The 25,201-nt window shown below is 41.8% G+C and overlaps 2 protein-coding genes across 4 annotated transcripts; both read right to left on the bottom strand.

Moving 5' to 3' along the window:
- Window positions 1-4,742: 4,742 nt before the first annotated feature.
- Window positions 4,743-11,665, bottom strand: LOC146989184 (zinc transporter ZIP3-like). Its single transcript, XM_085775165.1, has 3 exons — window positions 11,578-11,665; window positions 9,295-9,559; window positions 4,743-7,996 (listed from the first exon to the last, which is right to left on the bottom strand). Exons 2-3 carry the CDS (start codon window positions 9,499-9,501, stop codon window positions 7,244-7,246), a joined length of 960 nt encoding a protein of 319 aa, XP_085631291.1. The 5' UTR covers window positions 9,502-9,559; window positions 11,578-11,665; the 3' UTR covers window positions 4,743-7,243.
- A 713-nt stretch (window positions 11,666-12,378) lies between these two features.
- sgta (small glutamine rich tetratricopeptide repeat co-chaperone alpha) lies at window positions 12,379-23,892 on the bottom strand. Of its 3 annotated transcripts, XM_085775171.1 has the most exons (13): window positions 23,770-23,810; window positions 22,260-22,411; window positions 21,354-21,457; window positions 20,566-20,662; window positions 19,541-19,640; window positions 19,339-19,443; window positions 18,018-18,153; window positions 17,833-17,895; window positions 16,148-16,185; window positions 15,977-16,053; window positions 15,832-15,940; window positions 14,362-14,484; window positions 12,379-13,387 (listed from the first exon to the last, which is right to left on the bottom strand). In XM_085775171.1, exons 2-12 carry the CDS (start codon window positions 22,357-22,359, stop codon window positions 14,373-14,375), a joined length of 1,041 nt encoding a protein of 346 aa, XP_085631297.1. In that variant the 5' UTR covers window positions 22,360-22,411; window positions 23,770-23,810; the 3' UTR covers window positions 12,379-13,387; window positions 14,362-14,372. The 3 variants fall into 3 exon arrangements, with proteins under 3 accessions (XP_085631297.1, XP_085631296.1, XP_085631295.1); XM_085775170.1 differs by having other exon boundaries at window positions 15,832-16,053; window positions 22,260-22,434; window positions 23,783-23,892; XM_085775169.1 differs by having other exon boundaries at window positions 15,832-16,053; window positions 23,770-23,875.
- Window positions 23,893-25,201: the final 1,309 nt, after the last annotated feature.

Below are 25,201 nucleotides of genomic sequence, written 5' to 3'. Positions count from 1 at the left end.
TTGTTTTTACTATTTTACTATTTATTGATGTATACCCAGTGGAGTAGCAACATCATTCCGTTGTACTGATGTATAATGACAATAAGGCTTTCAATAACTCATCAATAATGTCACTAATCAATCACCTTTAGCTGATCATCATTCTGTCTTGTCTCGTCCTCCTGTTTTCCTTTTTGTTTGTTTGTTCCTTTTGTTTTGTTTTTGTGTTGTGTTGTGTCGTAGTCTGTTGAAGTTTATAACACATGCATCTTACACAGGTACTTTGTATAAATTATGTCACATTTTAACTTTCATACATTTTAAATACCATCCTATTCTTCAGTGAAATTTTGATGCTATAGTTGCACCTGTAGGCAAATTAGTTATTTGTAATAACTATAACAATGTTATGTGATGAGTGTGGGAATGTGTAGCCTATTCTGTTTTATGGACTACAGGTGGAAATTTGCCAAACCTGGTGCACCCATCTTTTCGTTGTTGTTGTTTTTTTTCTTTTTAAAAAAAAAAGGAAGAAAAAGATTAATGTAAGTGCACAAAACAGATGGAAAAAGTGAAGTTCAACCTGTGGTGTTTTTTATAATGAAGATCAGATGTGTGGAACATCACTGTTTAATATCCTTTTTTGTGCCTTTACCTTTTTATTCTTACATTTTATTGCCTAAAATATATTTTTTATACTAAAATTTGAATAAAACTCTATCATCCCTTGAATTTGCAGGTTTTTTCTCTTGTTCATACATGACATCGTTATTATCATGACATTTATGATCCTATGTGAGTCCTGCTGCAGTTCCTCTCTCCTCCACTAGATGCTGCTGTCTGTGCTGCAGCCAGTGACATCACAGTGACATCACAGTGACATCACAGTGACATCACAGTGACATCACAGTGACATCACCGGCTCGGGGTCGGAGCCAACCTTTTAGTCGATGCTGCGACGGAGCGGAGCCTCTGTTGTCTCCATTTATTCATTTATTTCTACAAACTAATTCAAAGGAACAAACCGCTCTAGGTTGAGCTGCTGTGTTGCATGCTGGGAAATGAAAGAGTTGATCCAATGACGATCAGGTGTTTAACCTCGTTAAGCTTCAGTCATTAATTAACCAGATTCAGCTCCGTCCTGCCAAGTTACAGGAAACACGGCCACAGCTCTGAGTAATGATGATGTCACACTGACCTAGAAACAGTAACCGGGTCACCAGGGTGTCGGCCGGCGTGGTGGCGCTTTGATGATCGCCATGACAACACACACACAACAACACACTGGTCTGGTGCATTGGTCAGCCAATCAAGTGTCTGCTCGGGACTAGGACCAGATCCAGGACCACTTCATGATGCGGTTTTAGGGATGGGCATTTAGAATAATTTTCTAACCGAGTATCCTAACCTTGTCGTGCTTTCGACACAGTCGACCACAATATCCTCCTGTCCCGCCTGGAGAGCTATGTTGGGATCAGGGGCACTGCTCTGAAATGGTTCAACTCCTGACAGACAGGACTTTTTCACTTCGCCTCGGAGATTACTCATCTGGACATGCCCCGCTCGTATGTGGTGTCCCCCAGGGTTCGGTTCTGGGCCCCACCCTATTTTCATTATATATGTTGCCCCTGGGTTCTATATTTAAAAAGCATAATGTCTCGTTCCATTGCTTTGCTGATGATGATGTTCAGATATACATGCTCGTTAAAATTAAAAGCAAAGGTGCATTGCAACCTCTGCTTGATTGTCTGAATGAAGTCAGTGTTGTGGCTGTCATCAAACTTTTTAAAATTAAATGAGAGCAAGACAGAATTTATTGTGTTTGGCTCCCCGCTGTCATTGGGGGATGAACCCATCCTCGGGCCAATCTCCTCAAATACGCCTAACTCTGTGAAAAGTCTGGGAGTGCACCTCGATAACTCTTTTAAATTTAGAAAACAAATTTCATCTGTGGTCAGCTCAAGCTTCTTCCAATTGAGATTAATAAGCAAAATAAAAGCCTACATTCCCCCGGGTGATTTAGAGAAAGTGGTGCATGCCTTTATTACCAACCGGCTGGACTACTGCAATGCTCTGTATGTGGGCCTAGACCAGTCCTCTATCCAGCGTCTCCAGCTAGTCCAAAATGCGGCCGCTCGCCTTTTAACAAGTACTAGAAAAACTGAGCATATAACCCCAGTGTTGAGGTCTCTCCACTGGCTTCCTGTTTGCCAGAGGATAAGTTTTCAAATTTTATTGTTGACCTTCAAAGCCATGAATGGCTTGGCTCCCCTTTATTTAAGTGACCTGCTTGTTCCCCACACTCTATGTAGAACATCACGGTCAGCTGACCAATTCCTCCTCAGCATACCGAAGTCAAGACTAAAAGCAAGAGGCGATCGAGCTTTTGCGGTCGCCGCTCCTAAACTTTGGAATAGCCTGCCATTCTCAATCAGAACAGCTCCAAACTTAGTACATTTTAAATCTCTATTGAAAACCCACCTCTTCTCCCTGGCTTTTAACCCTTGACCGATTGTTTTATCATTACAGTTTTATTGTATGTTGTGCTTTTATCCAATGTTTTATCCGATGTTTATTTTATTTATTGTGCTTTTATTATTGTGTTTTTATCTGATGTTTAAACTGTAATTGAAATTGTTTTAATTGTAAAGCACTTTGGTTCAAGGTGCTATATAAATAAACCTGACCTTGACCTTGACCTTGTTGTAACCGACCGGGTAACCGAATACTGTAATAAAAAGATAAAATGACGTCATGTCTGACGGACAGAGCGCAGCCGGGGCATAAATGCAGTCTGTCCGTCAGACAGTCCGCATTACTGACACACAGCGTCGTCAGACAAAATATCAGGTGGATAATAAGAGTAGAGACTGGAGTTTAAGATGCACATATGGGGCAGATGTGCATCTTTATGCTGGGGAATAAATGCGCTGCATGCGCTCTGAGCGCTGAGCGCAGCGCATTTATGCCGCGGGCGCGGCTGCCTCGGAGGAGAAAACTTTTTTTTCTTTTTTAAAAAATCATAAGCGGTGATAATGTAGTTTGATCCGACACTAGACTGTGCTCTATTGTGCCGTTTTTTTAATCTTAGGTTAACCGGATAATAAATTCATAACCGGATAGCAGATTGCCTACTCAGGTACTCGGGTACCCAGGTACTCGGGTAACCGTGCACATCCCTAGCGGTTTCAAGTGGTTCTCAAACTTTTTTTTTGCATCAAGGACCATAAACGGACACAAATTAGACCACGGACCCCCACCGCACAAAATTTTAAACACCAGAAATACACAAATATTTGTTCTGAGACTGAATAACATTACTTTTTTTAGTCAATGTAAGTTCAAATTACTGCCAGTGGCGTGACTTTTTGGAAAATTTTCAAGAAATTTCAGGGGAAAAAAAAGTGGTAAAATTTTGAGAAAAAGTTGCCCCTGAGGGCCCCCGGACCCCACTCTGACAACCACTGCTCTAAACTGTGTCAATAAACAAACAAAGCATGAGAGTTAATCCAATCACTGAGAGTCTGGATCTGTATCTGGATCAGGTGTGACGTCACAGGAAGTGGAGCGGCTGTTACATCAACCTGCAGGTCGACACAAACTGACAAACTGACAAACTGACGCAAAGGCTCATGGGAAATATTAAACTCCAGGACTCCTTCTCCACTCGACTTTAGTTCTTATAAACAGACTGAGGATGAACATCCATTGATCGACTACTAGAGCTGTCACAACCGTGAAACTTTAGTTGCCAAACAAATAATTGTAATTAAAGATTTAATTGTCTTTTTCTGATCATTTTATGCCACTATTGTAGTATAAGCCCGAACATAATATAATAATATAATTCAATAATCCACATCACTTTATAAAAAAAGAAGAGACATTTATTGGCTTTGCATTTAAATCCATGATTCTGATGTAAATAGATAATAATAATAATACATTTTATGTATAACACGCTTTTACAGGTGCTCAAAGATGCTCATCGAAGTGCGGTCGTCGAATATCAGAAATTAGACCCAAGTTAAAATGTGCCCAAGCTAATTTCCTATAATAGAAGAATACAGTACATAATATTTAATTAATTAATTAAATAATTTAATTAATTATTGAACGGCCCAATCACTAAACTTATGTATCGTGTCGTAGGCTGTAGTACAGTGTGGGAATAAAGGTTTAATTTAATTTGTACAAACTGTCACAACATTACTATTTATTGTACTGATGGAAATTTGCTTGGAGAGACTTTAAACAGTTTGTGGCTCCACTCATGTGTGTGATGATGACGTCATTAAAAGAGGACCAGTCAAACCTCCAACGGTGGAAAACGACGAGGAAACAGCGACGAAATCTGACATTTCTGTTAGTTTCATCCAGCTGTTTTTATACAGAACCTTTATGCAAAGTGCTTGTGATCAGTCGGTCGTGTAATAATCGTGACGGGCGGCCGGTCGAATATTGATCAGATCAGAAATGGAACTGAATCTGTTTTTATTTTACAGTAAATAAAGTGATAAAAACATTTTTTAAACTACCGGTAATTGATATTTTTAATGATTCTCTATTTGTCTGTTTCACTCTCACTTCGCCATTAATGTCGTTGTTAATAAATTATCTTTAACCAGCGGGTGTGTCACCTGGTGGCTCCGCCCCTCAGTGCTGCTGCGTTCAGGAACCAGGTCAAAAGGTCAAAGGTCACAGGGTGCAGGCAGCAGCTGAGGAGAAAGTAAGAAAGAAAGAAACAGACAAACCATCCAGACGTAGCTGCTCTGAGGTTTACTGACGATCATCAGCCGACATGAGACAGGAAGTAAACACATGACATCACTGTCAACACAATCAACGATAATAAAAATCAACATTTCATGGAAACAACAATCAAAGACGTTTTAAAGCCTCCAGTGTCTGAGTAGTGATGTGCGGATACGTCCGATACCAAAACGTGTCCATTTCAGGATCCATAACTGTTTGTTACTAGGAGCACAGTCGCCCCTAACTTAAAATTTTAGGAGCGCAAGTAGAAAACTTAGGGGCGCAAACCGTAAAAGGACTTGAAAAAAGCAAATCTTCAAACTTCTCTCATTATTCACCTTTTCATTCATGAGCCTTCAGAAAGAAAAACAGCAAATTTACTGGTTGCACAGGCACAAGATGAAAACTTTACTTGCACCGTCTCCAATTTTAGGGGCCAAAGTCTGGAACCCCGATAGACCTAATGAAAGCAGGAGAATTTAAAAATTTGGATGTTATTATAGAAAAAAAGTGTTTCTAATTCAAGAATAATAAAGATAATCTGTGATTTATTCACTGCTATCTGCTGAAATTGCAGATTATTCATTGAAATAGTCAATGAAGTCCGCAAAACCATGTTCTAAATGAGCTAATTTTGTGTTGTGGGAAATGCACAAAAAAATGTCTATACCATAGTTACGCCCTTGCATTTAATGTCTATTTTTCAGTGTTTTGTTTTTTTTAATGTTATACTGACAATTCAAATCAAACCACAGAAAGACCGTCTGTGTTTTAGTTTTAGTGTCATTGTATGTAACTATAATCTGCGACTTTTGTTTTCCCCCTTTTTGCACATGAAGCTTTTGTAAAATGCAACGTATCGGTATCGGCAACAAACTATCGGGTATCGGGTTGGAATGAAAATCGTTTTGGTGGAATCGCACATCACTAACTCTGAGCGCTTTATTAGGAACCTCAGGAGTCATTATTTATCGTTATAGTGAAACAACAAAGAGCTGGACAACAACACACAACTGAACTCTTCCTCTTTACTTCCTGTTGCCCGTCTCTTTAATTAAATCAATAAAAAGGCGTCGACTGCAGAGGTTCCTAATAAAATGAACAAATTAATCATCACAAACATGAATGAATTGATTCTTACAAATAGATTAATAAATTATTACTTCATGTACATTTTGTCACTGATTAACGTGGCCCCGCCCAGCTGTGATGTCATGAAGAACACCTGTGCATCGCTGCAGCAGGTTGAAGGTTAAACAGCCACACACACAAACACACACACGCACACACACACAAGCACACACGCACGCACACACACGATGAGTAGGATTGCACCGATAAAGCAGTTAAGAAGAAAATGTATGGAGGTACATTTGTGTCTTTATTATTCAATCAAAAATAACTAGTTGATTTAAACAAAAAAATACATTTTCAATCAAAACAAACTTCACTTCAATAAAAAAAAGAGGGCTTGAATGCAAAAAAAATATTTGAGAACAAAAAATTGCATTCACGCACTTTTTCTTCTTTGATTGAAAAGGTTTTTTTTTTTGATTGAAGAGATTATTATTTGATTGAAAATGTCTTTTTTATTTAAATCAGTTGTTGTTGTTTTTTTGATTGAATGATAAAGACACAAATATCCTACCCATATGGGGTCAAAAAAGATGACTTTAATTAAAAAAAAAATGTTTTCAATCAAATATTAACTCACTTCAATAAAAAAAACTAAACTTTTCAATCAAAGAAAAAAGGGTTCAAACGCAATTTTTTGGGTCTCAAATATTTTTTGCATTCAAACCCTTTTTTTTGATTGAAAATATCTTCTTTGTTTAACTCAAGATTTCTTTTGATTGAATAATAAAGACACAAATGTACCTCCATAGAAATGTGAATGTAAACGATGAAGGATTCAGAAAAGTTTAAATATAAATGTCCGTAACTTCCATTGTTTTTATTCTACAGTGGCCCCAGAGGCTCAAACACACAGAAACCAATGGAAACCGTGTGTTTGAGCCTCTGGGGCCACCATACACTGCAAAAACTCTAAATCTTTCCAAGAATATTTGTCGTATTTCTTGTGAAAATGTCTAATTTCTAGTCAAAACTAACCTCTTTCCACTTAAAATATGATTCATTACCTAAAAAATTAACTTGTTTTTAGATAATTTTCATTTGTTTCAAACAAATTCACAATTGAAATAAGTAGAAAAATCTGCCAGTGAAAGCCAGTTTTTTGTGCTTGTAATAAGAAACTTGCTCCACTATCAGATTTTTCTACTTATTTCAAGTGAAAATATGCTCGAACAAAGTAAAACGTGTCTAAAAACAAGCTACTTTTTTAAAAATGTGATGAGTCTTATTCTAAGTAGAATTAGATTTGTTTTGACTAGAAATAAGACAAATATTCTTGGTAAGATTTTGAGTTTTTGCAGTGTAGATCCAAGTTGTTTCCTTCGAGAAAAAGAGTTTTCCTTTGGTTCTGCTGAGTCGCTTCCTTCCTGTCACGTCACCACTTGATGAGGACGAGCGCGGCGAGCGTGGCGTAGCCCAGCACGAGGAAGAGCACCTTGAGGAGGCGGTCCCGCTTGTCGTCCAGCTCCGGCGTCAGGATCTCGAAGAAGGTGACGAAGAGGAAGGTGCCGGCGGCGAAGCCCTGCAGCACCACGGACACCACGCCGCCCGCCAGCGTCTGCGCCGACTCGATGCCGGCGCCGACCGCCACGCCCAGCGGGATCATGAGGCTGACCGTCACGCCCAGCTTCGCCGCGTCCCGCATGCCCAGCGACGCCTTGGCCACGCTCACGCCGAGCGCGACGGCGGCGAGCGTCTCGTGCACCGCCACGCCCAGGAAGAGCCCGCCCAGCTTGGCGCCGTCGTCCTGCAGGCCGAGCGCCAAACCCTCGAACACGGAATGAGCCGACAGCGCGAGGACGAGGCCGGCGAGACGCAGCGGCGCCGCTCCCGCCAGCTCGCCCACGCTCAGGTGGTGTCCGTGGTGGTGACCGTGGCGACCGCCGCCGCCGCTCGCCGAGCCGATGAACGGCGTGTCGTACTCGGAGTCGCTGCCGGCCTCGGAGCCGCCGCCGCCGCCGCCACCGCCGGCGTTGAAGGTTTCCAAGGTGATGAAGGCGGGCTTCTCCTTCCTGAAGGTCAGAACCAGCTGCTCCACGAACACCGTGAGGAAGAAGCCGACCATCATCATTGTCTCCGCCACCGGGTAGTCGCTGCTCACCGCCAGCTGCGCCAAGACCGCGCCCACCTGGAGGGAACACACACACACACGCCAGGGTTGCAAAATTCTGGGAATTTTCAAAGTTGGAAACTTTCCGTGGGAATTAACAGGAATAAATCATGTTTTTTAATTGTATTATTTTGCATGGATGTCTGCTTATGACAAAACAAAATATTTACATTTATGTTTAGATATGATACAGTTTGTTTAAATTACCCCCAATTTCCAGTTAATTCCCATAAATTCCCATAATTCCCATGGAAAGTTTCCAATTTGGAATATTTCCAAAATACCTCAGCTTGACTTCCCATGGAAAGTTTCTGGAAAGTTTCCGGAAATTTCCAGTAAATTTTCCGCCCCTTTGTAACCCTAGATATGATACAGTTTGTTTAAATTACCTCCAATTTCCAGTTAATTCCCAGAAATTCCCATAATTCCCAAAATTCCCATCGGAAGTTTCCAATTTGGAATATTTCCAAAATTCCCCAGTTTAACTTCCCATGGAAAGTTTCTGGAAATTTTCCGGAAATTTACTGGAAATTTTCCACCCCTTTGCAACCCTAGATATGATACAGTTTGTTTAAATTACCCCCAATTTCCAGTTAATTCCCAATAATTCCCATAATTCCCATTGAAAGTTTCCAATTTGGAATATTTCCAAAATTCCTCAGCTTAACTTCCCATGGAAAGTTTCTGGAAATTTACTGGAAATTTTCCGCCCCTTGCAACCCCTAGATATGATACAATTTGTTTAAATTACCCCCAATTTCCAGTTAATTCCCATAAATTCCTAATAATTCCCAATAATTCCCAACAAATTCCCATGGGAAGTTTCCAATTTGGAATATTTCCAAAATTCCCCAGTTTAACTTCCCATGGAAAGTTTCTGGAAATTTATCGGAAATTTACTGGAAATTTTCCGCCCCTTGCAACCCCTAGATATGATACAGTTTGTTTAAATTACCCCCAATTTCCAGTTAATTCCCATAAATTCCCAATAATTCCCATCGGAAGTTTCCAATTTGGAACATTTCCAAAATTCCCCAGTTTAACTTCCCATGGAAAGTTCCTGGAAATTTACTGGAAATTTTCCACCCCTTTGCAACCCTATGATACAATTTGTTTAAATTACCCCCAATTTCCAGTTAATTCCCAATAATTCCCATAATTCCCATGTGAAGTTTCCAATTTGGAATTTTTACAAAATTCCCCAGTTTAACTTCCCATGGAAAGTTTCTGGAAATTTCCCACCCCTTTGCAACCCTACACACGCCTGTTCGGTCACGTCAGTGACATCATCGTGTGTGTGTTTGTGTGTGTGTGACCTTGTCTCTGACGGCCGGCAGCAGAGCGTTGAAGCACGTTGCCAGGAACACGCCTCCTCCGAACGAGTTGCCTAGCGACAGCCCCTTCCGGTACCGGAGCGCCTTGTCGTGGTCGACCAGCAGGAGGCGCACGGGCACCAGCACGCCGGCCAGCATCAGGCCGAACAGTCCCAGCGTGCCGAGCAGCTTCGCCACCAGGATCTGCATCCTGACCGACTCAACGGGCACCACACGCTCCACGCCGCGCTAACGTGAACACGCCATCCTAACACACACACACACACACACACACAGACAGACATACAATTAATGTTTACAATACGTCCGACTCCCTCAAAGGTTTTTAGTGAATAATATGATAAAAAAAAAATATATATATATATTTATTTTTTTTTCTTTGTTATGGTTTACTTTGTCTTCTGTCATTTTCTTATACTACCTTACATGCTCCAAATAAAGGTGTAAATAAATATATAATAATAAAATAAAGCAGAAGAATTTTGACCCTGCTGGCTTGCCGTCCATGTTCATCATGTTCAATAATCGCTGATATCGATTAAAAAAACTACTCTATTGCGCTTTGAACCAATATTAACGTTAAACTCGTTCACACAGTTTAAATTAAAACTGTTGTTTAATTTCATTTTCAACATTTTTTATTGAATTTTAGCAGTGAATTAACAAACAGACACAGGAACAGCAACAACAACAAAACTTTACTCTTTTTTTTTTTTTTGCAACGTATTCCGGAAGTAAAACAAATAAATAAATAGAGAGCCTAAGCGGAAGCAGGAAGTAACGGTCACCATGGGACCTCAACCCTGAAAAACTCGCCATTCAAATGAACGGGACGGAAAATTTTATTTCGTGATCCGTTTGAATTGTGCCATGAGAAAAAAATATGTCCTCTACCTGTTTAAAACATCACGTTTCATCCCGAGAAATCAGCCGTTTGTTGTAAAGCTATTGTAGAATAAAATTCAGAAGAATCTGTAAGCAGAAAGACTACAAGTCGCGTAGGTGACCTCACACACCAATTGCCGCCCTTTCCCGTGTCAGTTGGTGACGTATTTTTTGTGGGACACAGATTTGTAGTCCGTAGAGCGGTCTTCACACAAAATACATTCTTCTGTTGCCGTTTTATGATAAACGGCTGATTTCTCTTCATGAAACGTGATGTTTTAAACAGGTAGAGGTCATATTTTTTTCTCATGGCGCAATTCAATCGGATCACGAAATAACATTTTCAGTCTCATTCATTTGAATGGCGAGTTTTTCAGAGTTGAGGTCCCATGGCGCCGTTACTTCCTGCTTCCGCTTAGGCTCTCTATAGTTTGCACACACAAAAAAAAATAGTGGCTGCATTGTACAAACATTGGTTGGAAAGCCCAGTCGTTTAATTTTCACTGTTTTGTTCGTTTTTATCTTATGCTCGCAGCCTGCAACGATTTTTATGGTTTACTTTGTCTTCTGTCAGCTTCTTTTGTACTACCTTACATGCTCCAAATAAAGGTAAATAAATGCATAAAAGCAGAAGAATTTTGACCCTGCTGGCTTGCCGTCCATGTTGATATCGATTTTAAAAAACTACTCTATCGCGCTTTGAACCAATATTAACAAAACTGTCGTTTAATTTCATTTTCAACATTTTTTTATTGATTTTTAGCAGTGAATTAACAAACAGACACAGGAACAGCAACAACAACAAAACTTTACTCTTTTTTTTGCAGCGTATTCCGGAAGTAAAACAAACAAATAAATAGTTTGCACACACACACACACAAAAATAGTGGCTGCATTGTACAAACATTGCTGAAAACCCCTGTCGTTTAATTTTCACTGTTTGTTTTGTTCATTTTTTATGTTACGCTCACGGTCCGCAGCGACCACTTCCTGTCACTACCTTCAAAATAAAACACCATCAAGCGTCTGAATTAAATACATTTTTAACTTTTTGACTTTCTTCTCACACTCTTTGTCTCTTTTTATGACACATGTATTCAACAAAACACACCTCCCGGCTTTTTACTTTTGAGTTTAGGGTCGTTTTTAAAGATAACACGTCGCCCAGTTTCCGGTTTCTGTTGTTTCGGGCTAACGGCCGCTAACTTGACCAGCTAGCCGCCGTTAGCTTCCTGGCAGCTAACAGCTGAACGTCGCGGTCACGCAGGAAACAGCCGCTCGCGTTTCTGTCGTTCCGGGTCCAAAACGAGCTCACACCGACACAGCGACATGAAAACCGCCGACATCACGTAGATAAAAGGGTTTATTTTGTGTTTTTACCTGTCCCGGCGGCCTCCGTCAGAAGAGACTCTCTGCAGGTGTACACAGATACTTCCGCGATGACGTCACGCACTCCGCAGCCCCTGAGTGGTCAGTTTCCTAGTGACGTCAGCAGCGTGTCAAGTGTGTTGCTGTTTTGTGTCCTTTACAGTCTATGGTAAAATGTACAAGGAAGGGCCGGGATCTAAACAACAGTAATGGTTTAACTTTATAGACATTTATTATTTAGAACAATGTATATTGAGGTATTCATTTATGAAATTATTTATATTTTTCTTTTCTTTTCCTTTTTTGAACATAAATTCTGACCTTTGTTTGCTCTGATTTTATCTCGCTGTCTTGTTTCGTGTTTATCAATAATATCCATCAGCCAAACGCATCAAACTGTCAGCCATCCCATCATCCATAACTCTCTTAAACAATAACGTCACCGCTCTGATGTACATTTTTAAATTGCTTTCGTTTTTGTGCAGGTTTTAATCCATCAACATTGTGACCACTTTGCCCTTCATGTGCACAATTACACTCATATATCTGCTGTAAACCTGTGGCACTGTGCACTTTCCTTCCCTTGTGTTATTTGTAGCTGTGTTGTGGTGTTTGGCATGTGGACAATTTCCTTCAGGGACAATAAAGTAAATCTAAATCTGAATCTGAAATCTAAATAATAAAAGCAGCAGGTTTTTAAGTGTCAAAGTTTTTATTTTATTTTTTTATTTCTTCATTTTCTTTGTTCACATACTGTTTGAAGGAAATGTGACTTCACTCTCGTGAGTTTCTCTGTCGGTCGGTCGGTCTGTCTGTGTCTCTGTGTCTCAGCGACCTTCAGGTCCAGATAGATGTGGGTCCTCCTTCCTGTCTTGTCTTGTCTTCTTCTCTGTGATGTCTCTGTTCAGGTTGAACAAGTTCCACAGGAGACGCTGTCCAATCATCGCTCCACTCTCTCCCAACAGGAAGTTAGGTGTTAGGTGTGATCAATGAGCCGACCTCACACTCACACACACACACACACGGGGGCAGAAACATCTCAGAGCAGATCGAAGGAACCTGAGCTGCATCGGTGTCGGACAACTTCAGTCTACCAGAGATTTCACTTCACTTCATAGTTTAAAACATTTCTAACACATCATCATCATCATCATCATCATCATTTATATATATATTTTTCAATCCATCTGATGTCTTCTTGGTGTGAATTTTAAAGCTGCTGCTCATGAAAACGAACCTCGATACATTTGACTGACAGGAGTGAAAACTCGTACGACAGGAAGTGTAAAATGTTGAGATGCTTTTTTTTTTAATTTCCACATGGTTCAAACAGCTCCGCCCCTTCATAGCTCCGCCCATATCCTCACACACACACACTCACACATGCACACTCTCTCTCTCACACACACACACACACACAAACAGGGTACCGGACCAAATGTTGCATTTAAAGTTTCACTGTGTAGTTTTTTTTAAGAGAAAAAGAAAAAAGACATTTCAGCTTCACTACAGCCGTTTAACATCTGGATCCTGATTCTGTCCGTGTGTAACAATTCATCTGTTTGACATCAACGTGTCTCTCCCACAGCGCCGTTAGGAAGTGGGCGTGGTGGTACTTTTTTTTTTTTTTGGTGACGTGGCTCCTGATTCGCTCTCATGCAGGAAATTATTCAGTGATGGAAAAAAACTAAACAAAACAAACAAAAAAAAAACAGACAAACAAAAAAAAACTTCCTTTTAGTCCTTCGAGTTCTGACAATCCAATCAGAAAGAAGAAAAGGTCAAACACTCTGTCCGTCTCCTCCACACACACCTGCGCCACCTGGAAAACACCGGAAACACACATCAGCCCCCGCCAAAATAAAACGATGACGACGACGGAGGAGGAAAGTCAAAATGAAGGAACAGAAGATTCAACAGTTTCTTTTAGTGACTCTCAGTAAAGTTCATTTATATATTATATACTATATACATTCAGCCTATATATACACAGTAAGAACATATAAGGACTTATTTCAAAATAAAGGTAACCTTCCAGAATTTGCAAAGTGATGTAGATTTTCAAAGTAAAAGCCCACACATTTTTCCTATTTTCACTACAGAAAATATCAGAACAGTCTGATGTTTATTTTGAAATCAGTCCTTACATGCTCTAATATAGCTAGTATATAGGCTACATGTAGCACAAAACAATGCCGGGGAGAGCTTATTACATATCATCATGGATCTAATAGGTCACATAGGTTTCTCCTAGGGATTAATTAAGTATTTTCTATTTCTATTCAATTCTATTCTAGATCTAATAGATCACTGATGAATTGGTAGGTTGACCGCAGTGGTTAAACGTTACTTGCATGTGGGAGCTTTTCACGGGATTTTGAAATTTGTAAAGTCAGAAAAAAATTACTATAACTACTATACTAGATGCTTAGTACATACACATGTGTGAATTATTATTGTTATATTTTAATTTATATTTATTTATACATTTATTTTTAATTTATATATTTTATCTTATTTTATTCCTACAGAGCCCCTTAGGGGACATGGGGGGGAAAAAAATTGATGGGTGAAGTTTCTCGAGATCTTGAGAACCCCCCCCCATGTCCCCTAAGGGGCTCCGTAATATCCTGCTTTTATTTTAGTAATAATATTTTATTTATCTATGTATTTCAGACTTTTTGTTGATTTCTCTCACTATTCAAGAGTTTGTAATAAAGAATAAATGTGTATTAATAAAAATGAATACAGTAATTGTGTTATGATGATGATGTATTGATGAGGATCTTGTGTTACTGTCAGTGACGTCACGGCTGCTCCTCGTTGCCGGCGCTGGGCGTTCGGTTGCGGATCTGACTCCTCAGCTGTTCGATGAGTTCGGGGTTCTGCTGCTGCATCTGCTGCGCAAACTGTTGACCTCTGCAACACAAACAACGACGACACCCGTCAACATCCCCGCTCCACCACTCCTCTTAAGTCCTCACAACCAGAGCCATGTCAATCACTCTGACCACAGCTCCTCTCTATGTACAGCCGGTTTTTTTGGGGGGGGGAGTGTGTGTGTAAATTGGCGATTAGCGTTTAGCATTTATTAGCATTCCAGCTACCTGCCTGCGTCTGTCTGTCTGACTCTGTGTGTGTGTCTGTGTGTCTGTCAGCCCCCTCGTCGCGCGCACACAGAGATGAGTGACGGTGAAAAGCTGTTTTTTTTTTCTGTGAGACACGATCAAAGACGGTTATTATGCCCCCAAACGATATCTTGTCATAGTCTAGTAAGCTAGCTAGCTATCATCAACCGTTTTTTTTTTTAACGGTCGCCATTGACGTGTTGCTATGACATTGTTTGAAGTGGGCGGAGCCAGAGAGATGTCAATCAAAACGAGGGAGCTGTCAATCAGAGCGTAATCTGCCACGCCCACACTGTCCTGACCATTCTGTGGCCAGTGGCCTAAACAGCAAAATGAGCTGTTTTTAAACCAGGTTTTCTGATAGTTATGAATAGTTATTGTCACTCAGACTTTTGTGGATGCTTAATGAGACACTGGACTTTGATATGCGACACTCCTCCTTTGCACAATCTGTCTTTTCATGGACAGCCATCAAAGAATGGAACAAGCTGCCTGAAACCCTGAAAAGCAGATCAAACTATTTAAATTTCTCTCATAATCTAAAATAATGGCTACTGGAGAACCAAAGTTGCCAGCACGTTTAAAAGCAGGGCACTTGTTACTCAGTTAGTCTCTTTAAAAAATGTATCTTAGTATTTCTCAATGCACCCAATCCATGAAATTATCTTAAAATGTTATGGAATATGAACTATGGAATTCTAAAATGTTTTATATATATTTTGTTTTTAGCTTCATTTAGCTTCTCTTTCCACTGATCATATAGGATAGGGTACACCTCTCTCAGGTGTGTTGCACTTGATCTGGTCTTTTTAGATGTGGAAACATTAGATGTGTTTTTTTTGTATTGTCTATCTGTGTATTGTGTACTGTCTATTTGTGTATCACTCTTGTATAGTAGTTTGTGGTCTGCGTTTCTTGTCTGTTATATGTTACATGTTGGGACTGCAGATGGAAATTAGCTGTGAGCTAAATCTGGTGCAACCATCTTCTCATTTTCTGTAAATGATAAATGTCATTGTACAAGGTCCCCTAAATAAACTAATAATAATAATATAATATAAGGATTTTTAGATTTAAAGTCAGGTTTCCACAGGCTTTGAGTCTAAAAAGTGACTTTACATGTTTCTTAAATACGTACGCCTGGATCAGTCCTGACAAGTCTCCGGCTCCGGTTCCACCGGGTCCGGCCCCGGCCCCCGCTGCTGCCGCCGCCGCCGCTGCCCCCGCCCCGGGGCCAGATCCTGCTCCTGCTCCCGCTGCTGCTGCTGCTGCTGCTGCTGCACCTAGTCCTGGTCCTGGTCCGGCTCCGGGACCACCACCCCCCATCCCTCCGTACGCTCCTGACATCATCCCCGACATCCTGGGAGGACGAGAAGAAGTGAACTTTAAGAAAGCAGCGAGGAAGAAGAGAAAGAAAAAGAAAGAAAGAAGGAGGGAGGGAGGAGGCGACTTACAGCTGCTGCACCTGAGGGTTGTTCATGAGCGACGACGCCTGAGGAGACACAGAGTCACAGTCAGATCATCATCATCATCATCACCCTGGGCTGCCCCCAATTAGTCAACCTTAAAGGGATAGTATCATTTTTTTAAAGTGGGGTGGTATGATCTACAAATAGCCCCTAAGTACTTTAATTGCAGTAGAAGACTCTCTGCACTCCTCCCGTTAGCAACGCCAGCCCATAGCCCTGCCCAGAGATTTACAACATACAGTGTTGTGAACAGACCCAAAGAAACGGCCTATTTTTGCGGCCTAAAAGAGGTTTTACCTGAAAAAAAAAATACAGTTCCATTGTTCGCTATAATATAATTTTTTCCAGCCCCTCAAAGTGCAGGAAAAACGCAGTTTTTATTTGGACCTAACCAACTGCTGATCGGCGGGCGCTAACCCTGGGCGGAGGGATACGTGAAATTATATTATAGCGAACAATGGAACTGTGTATTTATTTTTCAGGTAAAACCTCTTTTAGGCCGTGAAAATAGGCAGTTTCTTTGGGTCTGTTCACAACACTGTATGTTGTAAATCTCTGGGCACAGTGGGCAGGGCTATAGGCTGCCGTTGCTAACGGGAGGAGTGCAGAGAGTCTTCTACTGCAATTAAAGTACTTAGGGGCTATTTGTAGATCATACAACCCCACTTTAAAAAAATTATACTATCCCTTTAATGTTATTGGTGGATTGGTCACAGAAAAACAAAACAAACTAACAAAAAAACCTCCAAACATTTGGAGCCATGTCTTGTCAAAATTAAGTCAAAATCTATAAATCAATATGTCGCGATCACAACAATTAACGCCAATTCAACCGATCCACGCAAATTATGTGTGTGCGATCTTGCAATTTTGTCCAATCACCACAACTTTTCCGCAAATTGGACCAACCATCTGTGCTTTCCACGAGTTCCACCAATCATAGCAGGAAAGTAAAGGAGCGCGAGCTGAGGACGTGAGTAGCCACGCTCCCTTTTTTATTACAAAAGACTGGATTGTTTTATTGGCATTTTAAAACAACAACCACCATTTTTAAAGAGACATTTTAATTATAAGTAAAACAACTTTCAACTCTCTGTAATTGTCCTGTGCATTTCTTAACAAGTGGAAAATTGCTGGTATAACAGGACCTCACATTATTTTGTGACATTTCAAAATTTTCAATTTTCCTTTGATTTTTAAATAACTATTTTTTTGTGCTATTTTCATTGTCTCCCGCAATTTAATAGCAACAAAAGCGCTTAAAACATTGCAACATGCGCCGCAATTTAAAAAAAATGCGAAATCATGAAATCAGGCATTTTAGGCCGCAATAATCACAAAAAAGCCTAACTGTGTATGAAATAGGACCACAATGGAAACAAGCCTTTGGGCTTTATTGTGTTTTTTTATCCCTTTGAACACTTGTCTAATGTTGTTCAATAACATTTTCAATCAATCAAAAGGCTAGAGGGCTTTTAATTTGAAGGGCCAGATACAGGAAGCCGTGACACTTCACTCAGTTGACGATAAATCAAGTTCATCAGCTGTGATGATGTGTGAGACTGTTCATCAGCCTGTCAGTGTGTCCAGATGAACATGAGGTGTCACCGAGTCATCGTATCCATGGCAACGGGATGAGGTCAGTGTGTGTAGCTGTGCAGAGTTCTCACCATGTTCATGAAGCCGGGGTTACTGAGCAAACCTGCCAGGTCGACTCCGCCCATTCCGGCTGTCTGAGAGGAGAGAGAGGAGGAGTCAGTGAACACACACACACACACACACACACACACACACACAGACACACACACACACACACACACACACACACACACAGGGACAGAGTGTGTGTTCTTACTGGACTGGACGTCTCCATCTTCTCCTCTGCGATCTTCAGGTTGGTTTTGTACGTGTCGTTGTCGGGGTCGAGCTCCAGAGCTTTTTTATAGTAACTGGCTGCTTCTGTGTGTTTGTTGAGACTCGCCAGGGCCAGGCTGAGACAACAACAACCAACAAACAAACAAACAACAACGTCAGAAGACATAACCCATGTTTAAACCACGATTTAAAGCTGAATGACGCCATTGGAAAGAAGAAGACTATGGCTGCGTTCCGATCGCCCTGTAGTTCCCAGCGCAGTCGACTACAGTGTGATTCCAAACCGCAGGGAGCAGTTCGAAGGGTAGCTACTGTGAACTGTGTAGTCATTGCGCTCCGGTGTAAACTTTGTTTACGTGTGTTACGTAAATCGGCAGCGCTAATGGTTACCTGTTTAACTTTAATAACTCAGTGACTCAATAAACGGTCCATGAAAATATATTTTCTCCAGTGGATATCTGAGTTACAACATGACTGAGCTAACTGGAGTAGTTTCATGTCGTGTCCGACAACGGGAGGGTTTTAACAATTGATGTCCTGATGTTAGCTTAGCTGCTGCCGTTAGCTTTGCCGCTGCAGTTAGCTGTCCCTGTCAGCTGAGCCACTGATGCTTTCTAGTAGGGCTGACCCAACGAAGCTTCGAAGCTTCGTTCGTTGCCATAGTAATCGATCATGAAGTCCGTGATCGATTGTTTTTTTTTTTCTTCCTTTTTTCCTTTTTGACCCCGGTTCTCATCGGAAATTGTTACATTAACATGAGTAGGCTACTTGGCATCCTGGAAACCTGCCTGATCTTGGAGATATGCAGTGTTTGTTTGCCATTACTTTCCTTATTTCTGCTACGACCCCCCCCCGGTCAGACGTTACGGTCACTGCCCCCCCGGCCGTCGAAACTTCGATATTGATCGATTTTATGTCCGCGAATCTTCGATTGTCAAAACATGATAATCGGGTCAGCCCTACTTTCTAGACACAGTGATTCCCCAAAACTAAATAAATACCACGCATTGCAACACAAAACTGCTTTGCTCGTGCACACAGAAATAGTGATGTTTCTTCAATAATTTCAGATTTCTCTAAATGGTAATCATGGCGTGAAACATTTTGAAACTTTAAAAACTTTATTTTTAAACTCGACCGGAAACAGCTGTGACGTTGGGAGTAGGGAGTAGGGAGCTCTGTCCAAGTGGATCGGAACGCAGCTTGTGTCAGTGTGTTAATGTGTATGTGTGTGTGTCTCAGCTGCTGCGATCGCAGGTCTGATTCCCTGAGTGCAGCAGCAGCAGCAGCAGCGGCCTCACCCCATGCGTCCGTAGGCTTTGCTGTAGTTGGGGTCGATGCTGATGGCCTGTTCACAGTCCTGCACCGCGCCGGCGTAGTTCCCCAGTTTACTGTAGGCCGCCGCTCTAAAGGACAAACACACACACACACACACAACGTCAACAACAACAATAACAACAACAACATGTGGAGTTGAACTATGACATCATGATGGCATCAGACCTGTTGCAGTAGTAGACGGCGTTCTGGGGGTTGAGGGTGATGGCCTTGGAGTAAAACTCCACGGCTGCTGAGAAGTTTTCCACCTTCATCTGGTCGTTCCCTGAAGTTAGACACAAGAAGAAATCACAGAGTTTAGGTGTGGATCCCTCCTTCCCCTCCTCTCCTCCTCCTTCTCTCTCTCTCCTTTTTCTCTCCCTTCCTCCTTTCCTCTCCCCCTCCTCCTCCTTCCTTACTTCTCCTTCCGCCCTCCTCTCTGCCTCCCTCCTTCCTCTCCTCTTTCTCTTCCTCACTGAGCTCTTCCTCCTCCTCTTCCCTCTCTCGCTCCTTTTTCTCCCCCTCCCTCTCTCTCCTCCTCAGTGAACTCTTCCTTCCTCCCTCTCCTTCTCCTCCTCCCTCTCTCTCTCCTTTTTCTTTCCCTCCCTCCTCCTCCTTCTTCCCTCCCTTCATGTCGCCCTTCTCCCCCTCCCTCCCTCTCCTTCTCATTGAACTCTTCCTTCCTCCCTCCTCTTCCCCCTCCCTTCCGCTCCCTTTTCCTCCTCCTCCTCCATTCCTTCTTCCTCCTCTCTGCCTCCTTCCCTCTCCTCTTCCTTCTCCTCCCTCTCCCTCCTTACATCTCCCTTCCTCTCCCCCTGCTCCCCTCCCTCCCTCAGTGAACTCTTCCTTTGTCCCTTCTCCTCCTCCCTCCCCCTCCCTCCTTTCTTCTCCTCCCTCCTCCTCTCTGCTCCCATCTCTCCCTCCCTCCTCCTCCTTCCTCCCTCTCTCCCCCTCCCTCCCTTCTTCTCCTCCCTCCTGCTCTCTGCTCCCATCTCTCCCTCCCTCCTCCTCCTTCCTCCCTCTCTCCCCCTCCCTCCTCCTCCCTCCCTTCTTCTCCTCCCTCCTCCTCTCTGCTCCCATCTCTCCCTCCCTCCTCCTTCCTCCCTCTCTCCCCCTCCCTCCTCCTCCCTCCCTTCTTCTCCTCCCTCCTCCTCTCTGCTCACATCTCTCCCTCCCCCTCCTCCTCCTCCTCCTCCCCCTCCTCCTCCTACCGTCGGTCTTCAGCCTTTCTGCCTCCGCTCTCTGCTCCTCGCTGATGGAGTTGGCGTTGGAGGTTGAGTTGTTGTTGACCTGTGACTGAGCTGGAAGCTGCAACAGACGGAAACAACACAAAGACTCAGACCAGCATGACATCATCACCACCATGACATCATCACCACCATGACATCATCACCACCATGACATCATCACCACCATGACATCATCACCACCATGACATCATCACCACCATGACATCATGTCATCTTCAATTCAATTGGCTTTATTGGCATGACATACATTGTATATATCGCCAAAGCAAGCGTTTGGAATTAAAGAAAAATAATAATAATCATGACAATTAAGGAAAACAACATTTACAGTATAGTGTTGTCATTACTGAAGAAAGACGTATAATCATTTAAGTACAATAAACAAACCATCAAACAACAACATTTGTGTCAGCTGACGAGTGTCACTCCCTGTCCCTCAGTCTATGACAGGCAGAAACATAGACTGCTGCTAGTTTATTATTCTTTGGTTCTTCCCCTAGCAGGATGGGAAGTTTTTCTTCATCTGATAGTTTTAAAAAACCTTTTGTTATAGATTCAAATTTTAGGAAATATATTTCTCTAATATTTATATATTTTTCACATTTGGTGAGGAAGTGTAATTCTGTTTCTGGTTGGTTAAGGCTGCAGTGACAGCACAGCCTCTGCTCTGCAGGGAGCCAGGTTTTCCTGTGCCTCCCTGTTTCATGTCATCTTCTCTAACTGGACAGCTGTGTCTCTGTCTCTCTCACCTGAGCTGTAGCTGAGGCGAAGATCTCAGGTAACGTCATGGGAACGGCCAGAGTCTGGTCATCTGTCGACACGTCGAACGCCGTCTCCAAACACTGAACCGCCACTGCAACACACACACACACACACACACACACACACACACACACACTCTTTACTTGTATCTTGTAAAACAACCTCCGTCTTAAAGGGATAGTTCATCATTTTTGGCAAATTGGCCCATTGCCATAATCCCTATAGTCACAGCAGTAGGTTCGTTACCTTTAATTGTCGGTGTAAGCTATTTTTAGAACGGCGGAGCAGAGCTGCGAGCTGCTCAGAGCTACGCTACGGAGGCTCATGGGATTTCTTGGTTTCCCTCATCAAACTCATCAAATACACAATCCAACAACTCCACAACGCTCTGGTGGACAAGTTGTGACCTGCACATTCACCACGCTATGAGATAATAACACAACGTTACCAGACTGAGTTGTTTTAGAGGCAAATTCATGCAAAACAGCTGATGCACGTTACATTCAGGGACAGTTTTTCAGCAAGCAGACTCTGTATTTACCTCGAAAACGGCTCAGTTTCGTAACGTTCTGTTATTATCTCATAGCGTGGTGATTGTGCAGGTCACAACTTGTCCACCAGAGTGTTGTTGAGTTGTTGGATTGTGTATTTAATGAGTTTGATGAGGGAAACCAAGAAATCCAGTGAGCCTCCGTAGCGTAGCTCTGAGCAGCTCACGGCTCTGCTCCGCCGTTCTAAAAATAGCTTGCACCGACAATTAAAGGTAACAAACCTATACTGCTATGACTATAGCGATTATGGCAATGGACCAATTTGCCAAAATGTTGAACTATCCCTTTAACAGACCTCAACAGCAACAACACAAACAAACAGCCTCATGTCATGCCACTCACCCTCCAGACTCTCCGCGGCTCCTGAGGTCAGGTTCCCCGACTGCAGCTGGTCGTGGAGGAACTGGATGATGGAGTAGGCGAGACGCTTGTTGTCTGTCATGGTGACGACGGAGGCTCAGACCTCTGTGTGTGTGTGTGTGTGTGTGTGTCGACTGAGGGGAGAGTGTGTGAGACCCTGCGGAGAAGAGCAACGACAACCACAATCACAGTTAGTTGTTTATTCATTCATAACGTGGTGAATCACATCAACATCATGTTCAGTGTTCAGGTTTGTTTGGTGAAGACAAAGTTTGTATTGAACAGAAGAACACAGCACAGAAGCTGCTGAGCTGAAGTCTCCTCCCACTGGCGACACCGAGTTTTGCAGACGGTTACACAACAAGCAGATACTTTAGTACAATTATTTTAATTATCTTAAAGTGAGCCAGTGACAGAGAGCCATTTGTGGTAGAAGAAAAAAAAGACGTCACTGCAGCTGTGGTCATGAGAAAAAAGACTTTGAAAACGTGTCTCAAGACCAGCCTGAGTAATATAATACTAGTTGTTATTAAAGGGAGAGTTCAACATTTAGTCAGATCCTCCTCTTACCATAATCCCCATAGTCATAGCAGTAGGTTCATCACCTTTAATTATCGGTGCATGTTGTTTTGAGATCGGCAGGGCAGAGTGAGACGTGAGCTGCTCAGTCAAACTCATCAAATACACAATCCAACAACTCCACAACGCTCTGGTGGACAAGTTGTGACCTGCACATTCACCACGCTATGAGATAATCTTGTGACATTATGACACATGAGGCAAATACTCAGAACTACTTTCGCTTTCTTTTGAAATCCCTCCGCCCAGCAGCCGTGTCTGGAATGTAGTTCCGGCTGCATTTACCTCTAAAACAACTCTGTCTCTAATGTTACGTTATTATCTCATAGCGTGGTGAATGTGCAGGTCACAACTTGTCCACCAGAGCGTTGTTGTGGAGTTGTTGGATTGTGTATTGGATGAGTTTGATGAGGGACAGAGGACCTGTCACCATTCACCTCCATTGTGTCCACTGAGCAGCTCACGACTCTGCCCCGCCGATCTCAAAACAACATGCACACACAGATAACGAATGAACCTACTGCTATGACTATGGGGATTATGGTGAGAGGAGGATCTGACTAAATGTTGAACTATCCCTTTAATGTAGCTTCTTAACACCGGCGGTTTGATCAATATCAGAGTCACACAGTTGGACGTTACTCGGGCCGAATTAAAGCCCGTTTCCCAGCAGGTTATTTCACCAGGACACTTCTGTTCTGCTCAGAAACCAAATCTTTATTTTCTGTCAGGAGTTTTTAAAGAAGCTTGTCGTGACGTCAGCCACACAGCGGCATGATGCTAACGGCTAACTCACTTAGCTCTCATGTCACTTCCCACTGACGCTGCCGTTTTTTTTTTTTAACAGCAAAACTGTCACACTTTCAGATCCAACACATGGAAATAAAACGCTAGCGGTTCTTTTCTCCTCTACCAGTTGTGTTTACCGGTGTCGATGAGCCCTGGAGGAGGTTGACTTCACGTTATCTCCGCTGTCCCGAGTGGCGGTTGTTGTAGCCAGCTGGTCAGCTAGCCAGTTACCTTCGGCTCGTCGTCGTCGCGGGATTGTGACGTCACGGGAAGACGGCATCATGCGATTGACGTCAGCGAAAAACCCAGAAAACACCAGAAACTTTTCTTTTCTTTTTTTTTTTTTTTGATTATTTAAAACGATAACCTCTATTTTTTCTTTTCAATTGTGTAAATAGATGTATTTTGTGTGGGTTTTTTTTTTTGTCATGGTTTAATAATAATAATTTTTTTTATTTCTAATGCACTTTTCATAAAAACAAATCTTGTTTGAAAAGTGCTACAGAGTAAAATCAGAGCGAGAGTATTTGGTGTATACATAGCAAAATAAAATAAAAAAAACAATAAAAACAATACAATTAAAAAAACGTTTTTGTTTTTTTTGTTTTGTTAGTAACACACATCTTACAAGCAGGACAATTTCCAATACAAATCATACTTTAAAACTGAGCAAAACATGTCAGCGTTTGGGTAGGCTATATCATAACACAGTAACGAATGGAACAAAAGCCATGTAGAAAAAAAAACATTACTAAATATAGGGAAGGTAAATAAATGAAAACAACATATTAGAGTCATAATGATGTATTACAATACATGAATCAATCATAGTTTCCTGGGGTATGATGAAGGGTTGTGCAAAAAAATATAGAGAGTTCTACAAAAAGTAGGGAAAAAATGGGGTAACATTTAGAAATTTACATTTGTGTATGAAATATTTTGCCAATGTTATTAGATTTTTTATAAGAGAAATTCCAGCTTTGAGTCCTTGAACGTTGTGAGTGGACTGTCACAATAAAAGATAAAAAAAAAATTAAAACAAACTTGAGACCGATCTACGACCATATTACTCTGAATTGAACTTATAATAATAAAAAAGGTTGCCACAGATTGATGACAAGTCAGTCGTGAGCTCTTATTTTGAAAAGTGGAAGTGACCAAATGCTTGCGTGTGTGTATGTGCGTGTATGTGTGGGTGTGTGTAAAATGCAAAAATCTGCGAGACCCACTTACGTGTTTACTTATCATAAATGTAAATATAAAAGTGAATCACCACATACGTCTCTCTGTTTGGGAGTCGTAGGCTAAATGTGAGGGCAAAAATTCGCTACAGCTTTCATTGATTTATTCATTAGTGTTTTCAGATCTATTTTATATGAACAAGCCATTTTTGAGAAATCACAAATGTGCAAAAAAAAGTGTGTTATAGTTACTATATTTATTACCATACAATACATACAATCTACTGTATGTTTAATACGCAGACTGCACCTGTGAGACAACACTGAGGGATTACAGCCCGAGCAGCTGCAGCAGCACTTCAGCCTTTCATACCC

This window comes from Trachurus japonicus, chromosome 4, assembly GCF_045865225.1.
Source record: "Trachurus japonicus isolate A0001 chromosome 4, Traja_1.0".
NCBI lineage: Eukaryota > Metazoa > Chordata > Actinopteri > Carangiformes > Carangidae > Trachurus > Trachurus japonicus.
Note: the sequence above shows the minus strand (reverse complement) of the source record. Positions and strands in the feature narration are given on the sequence as shown.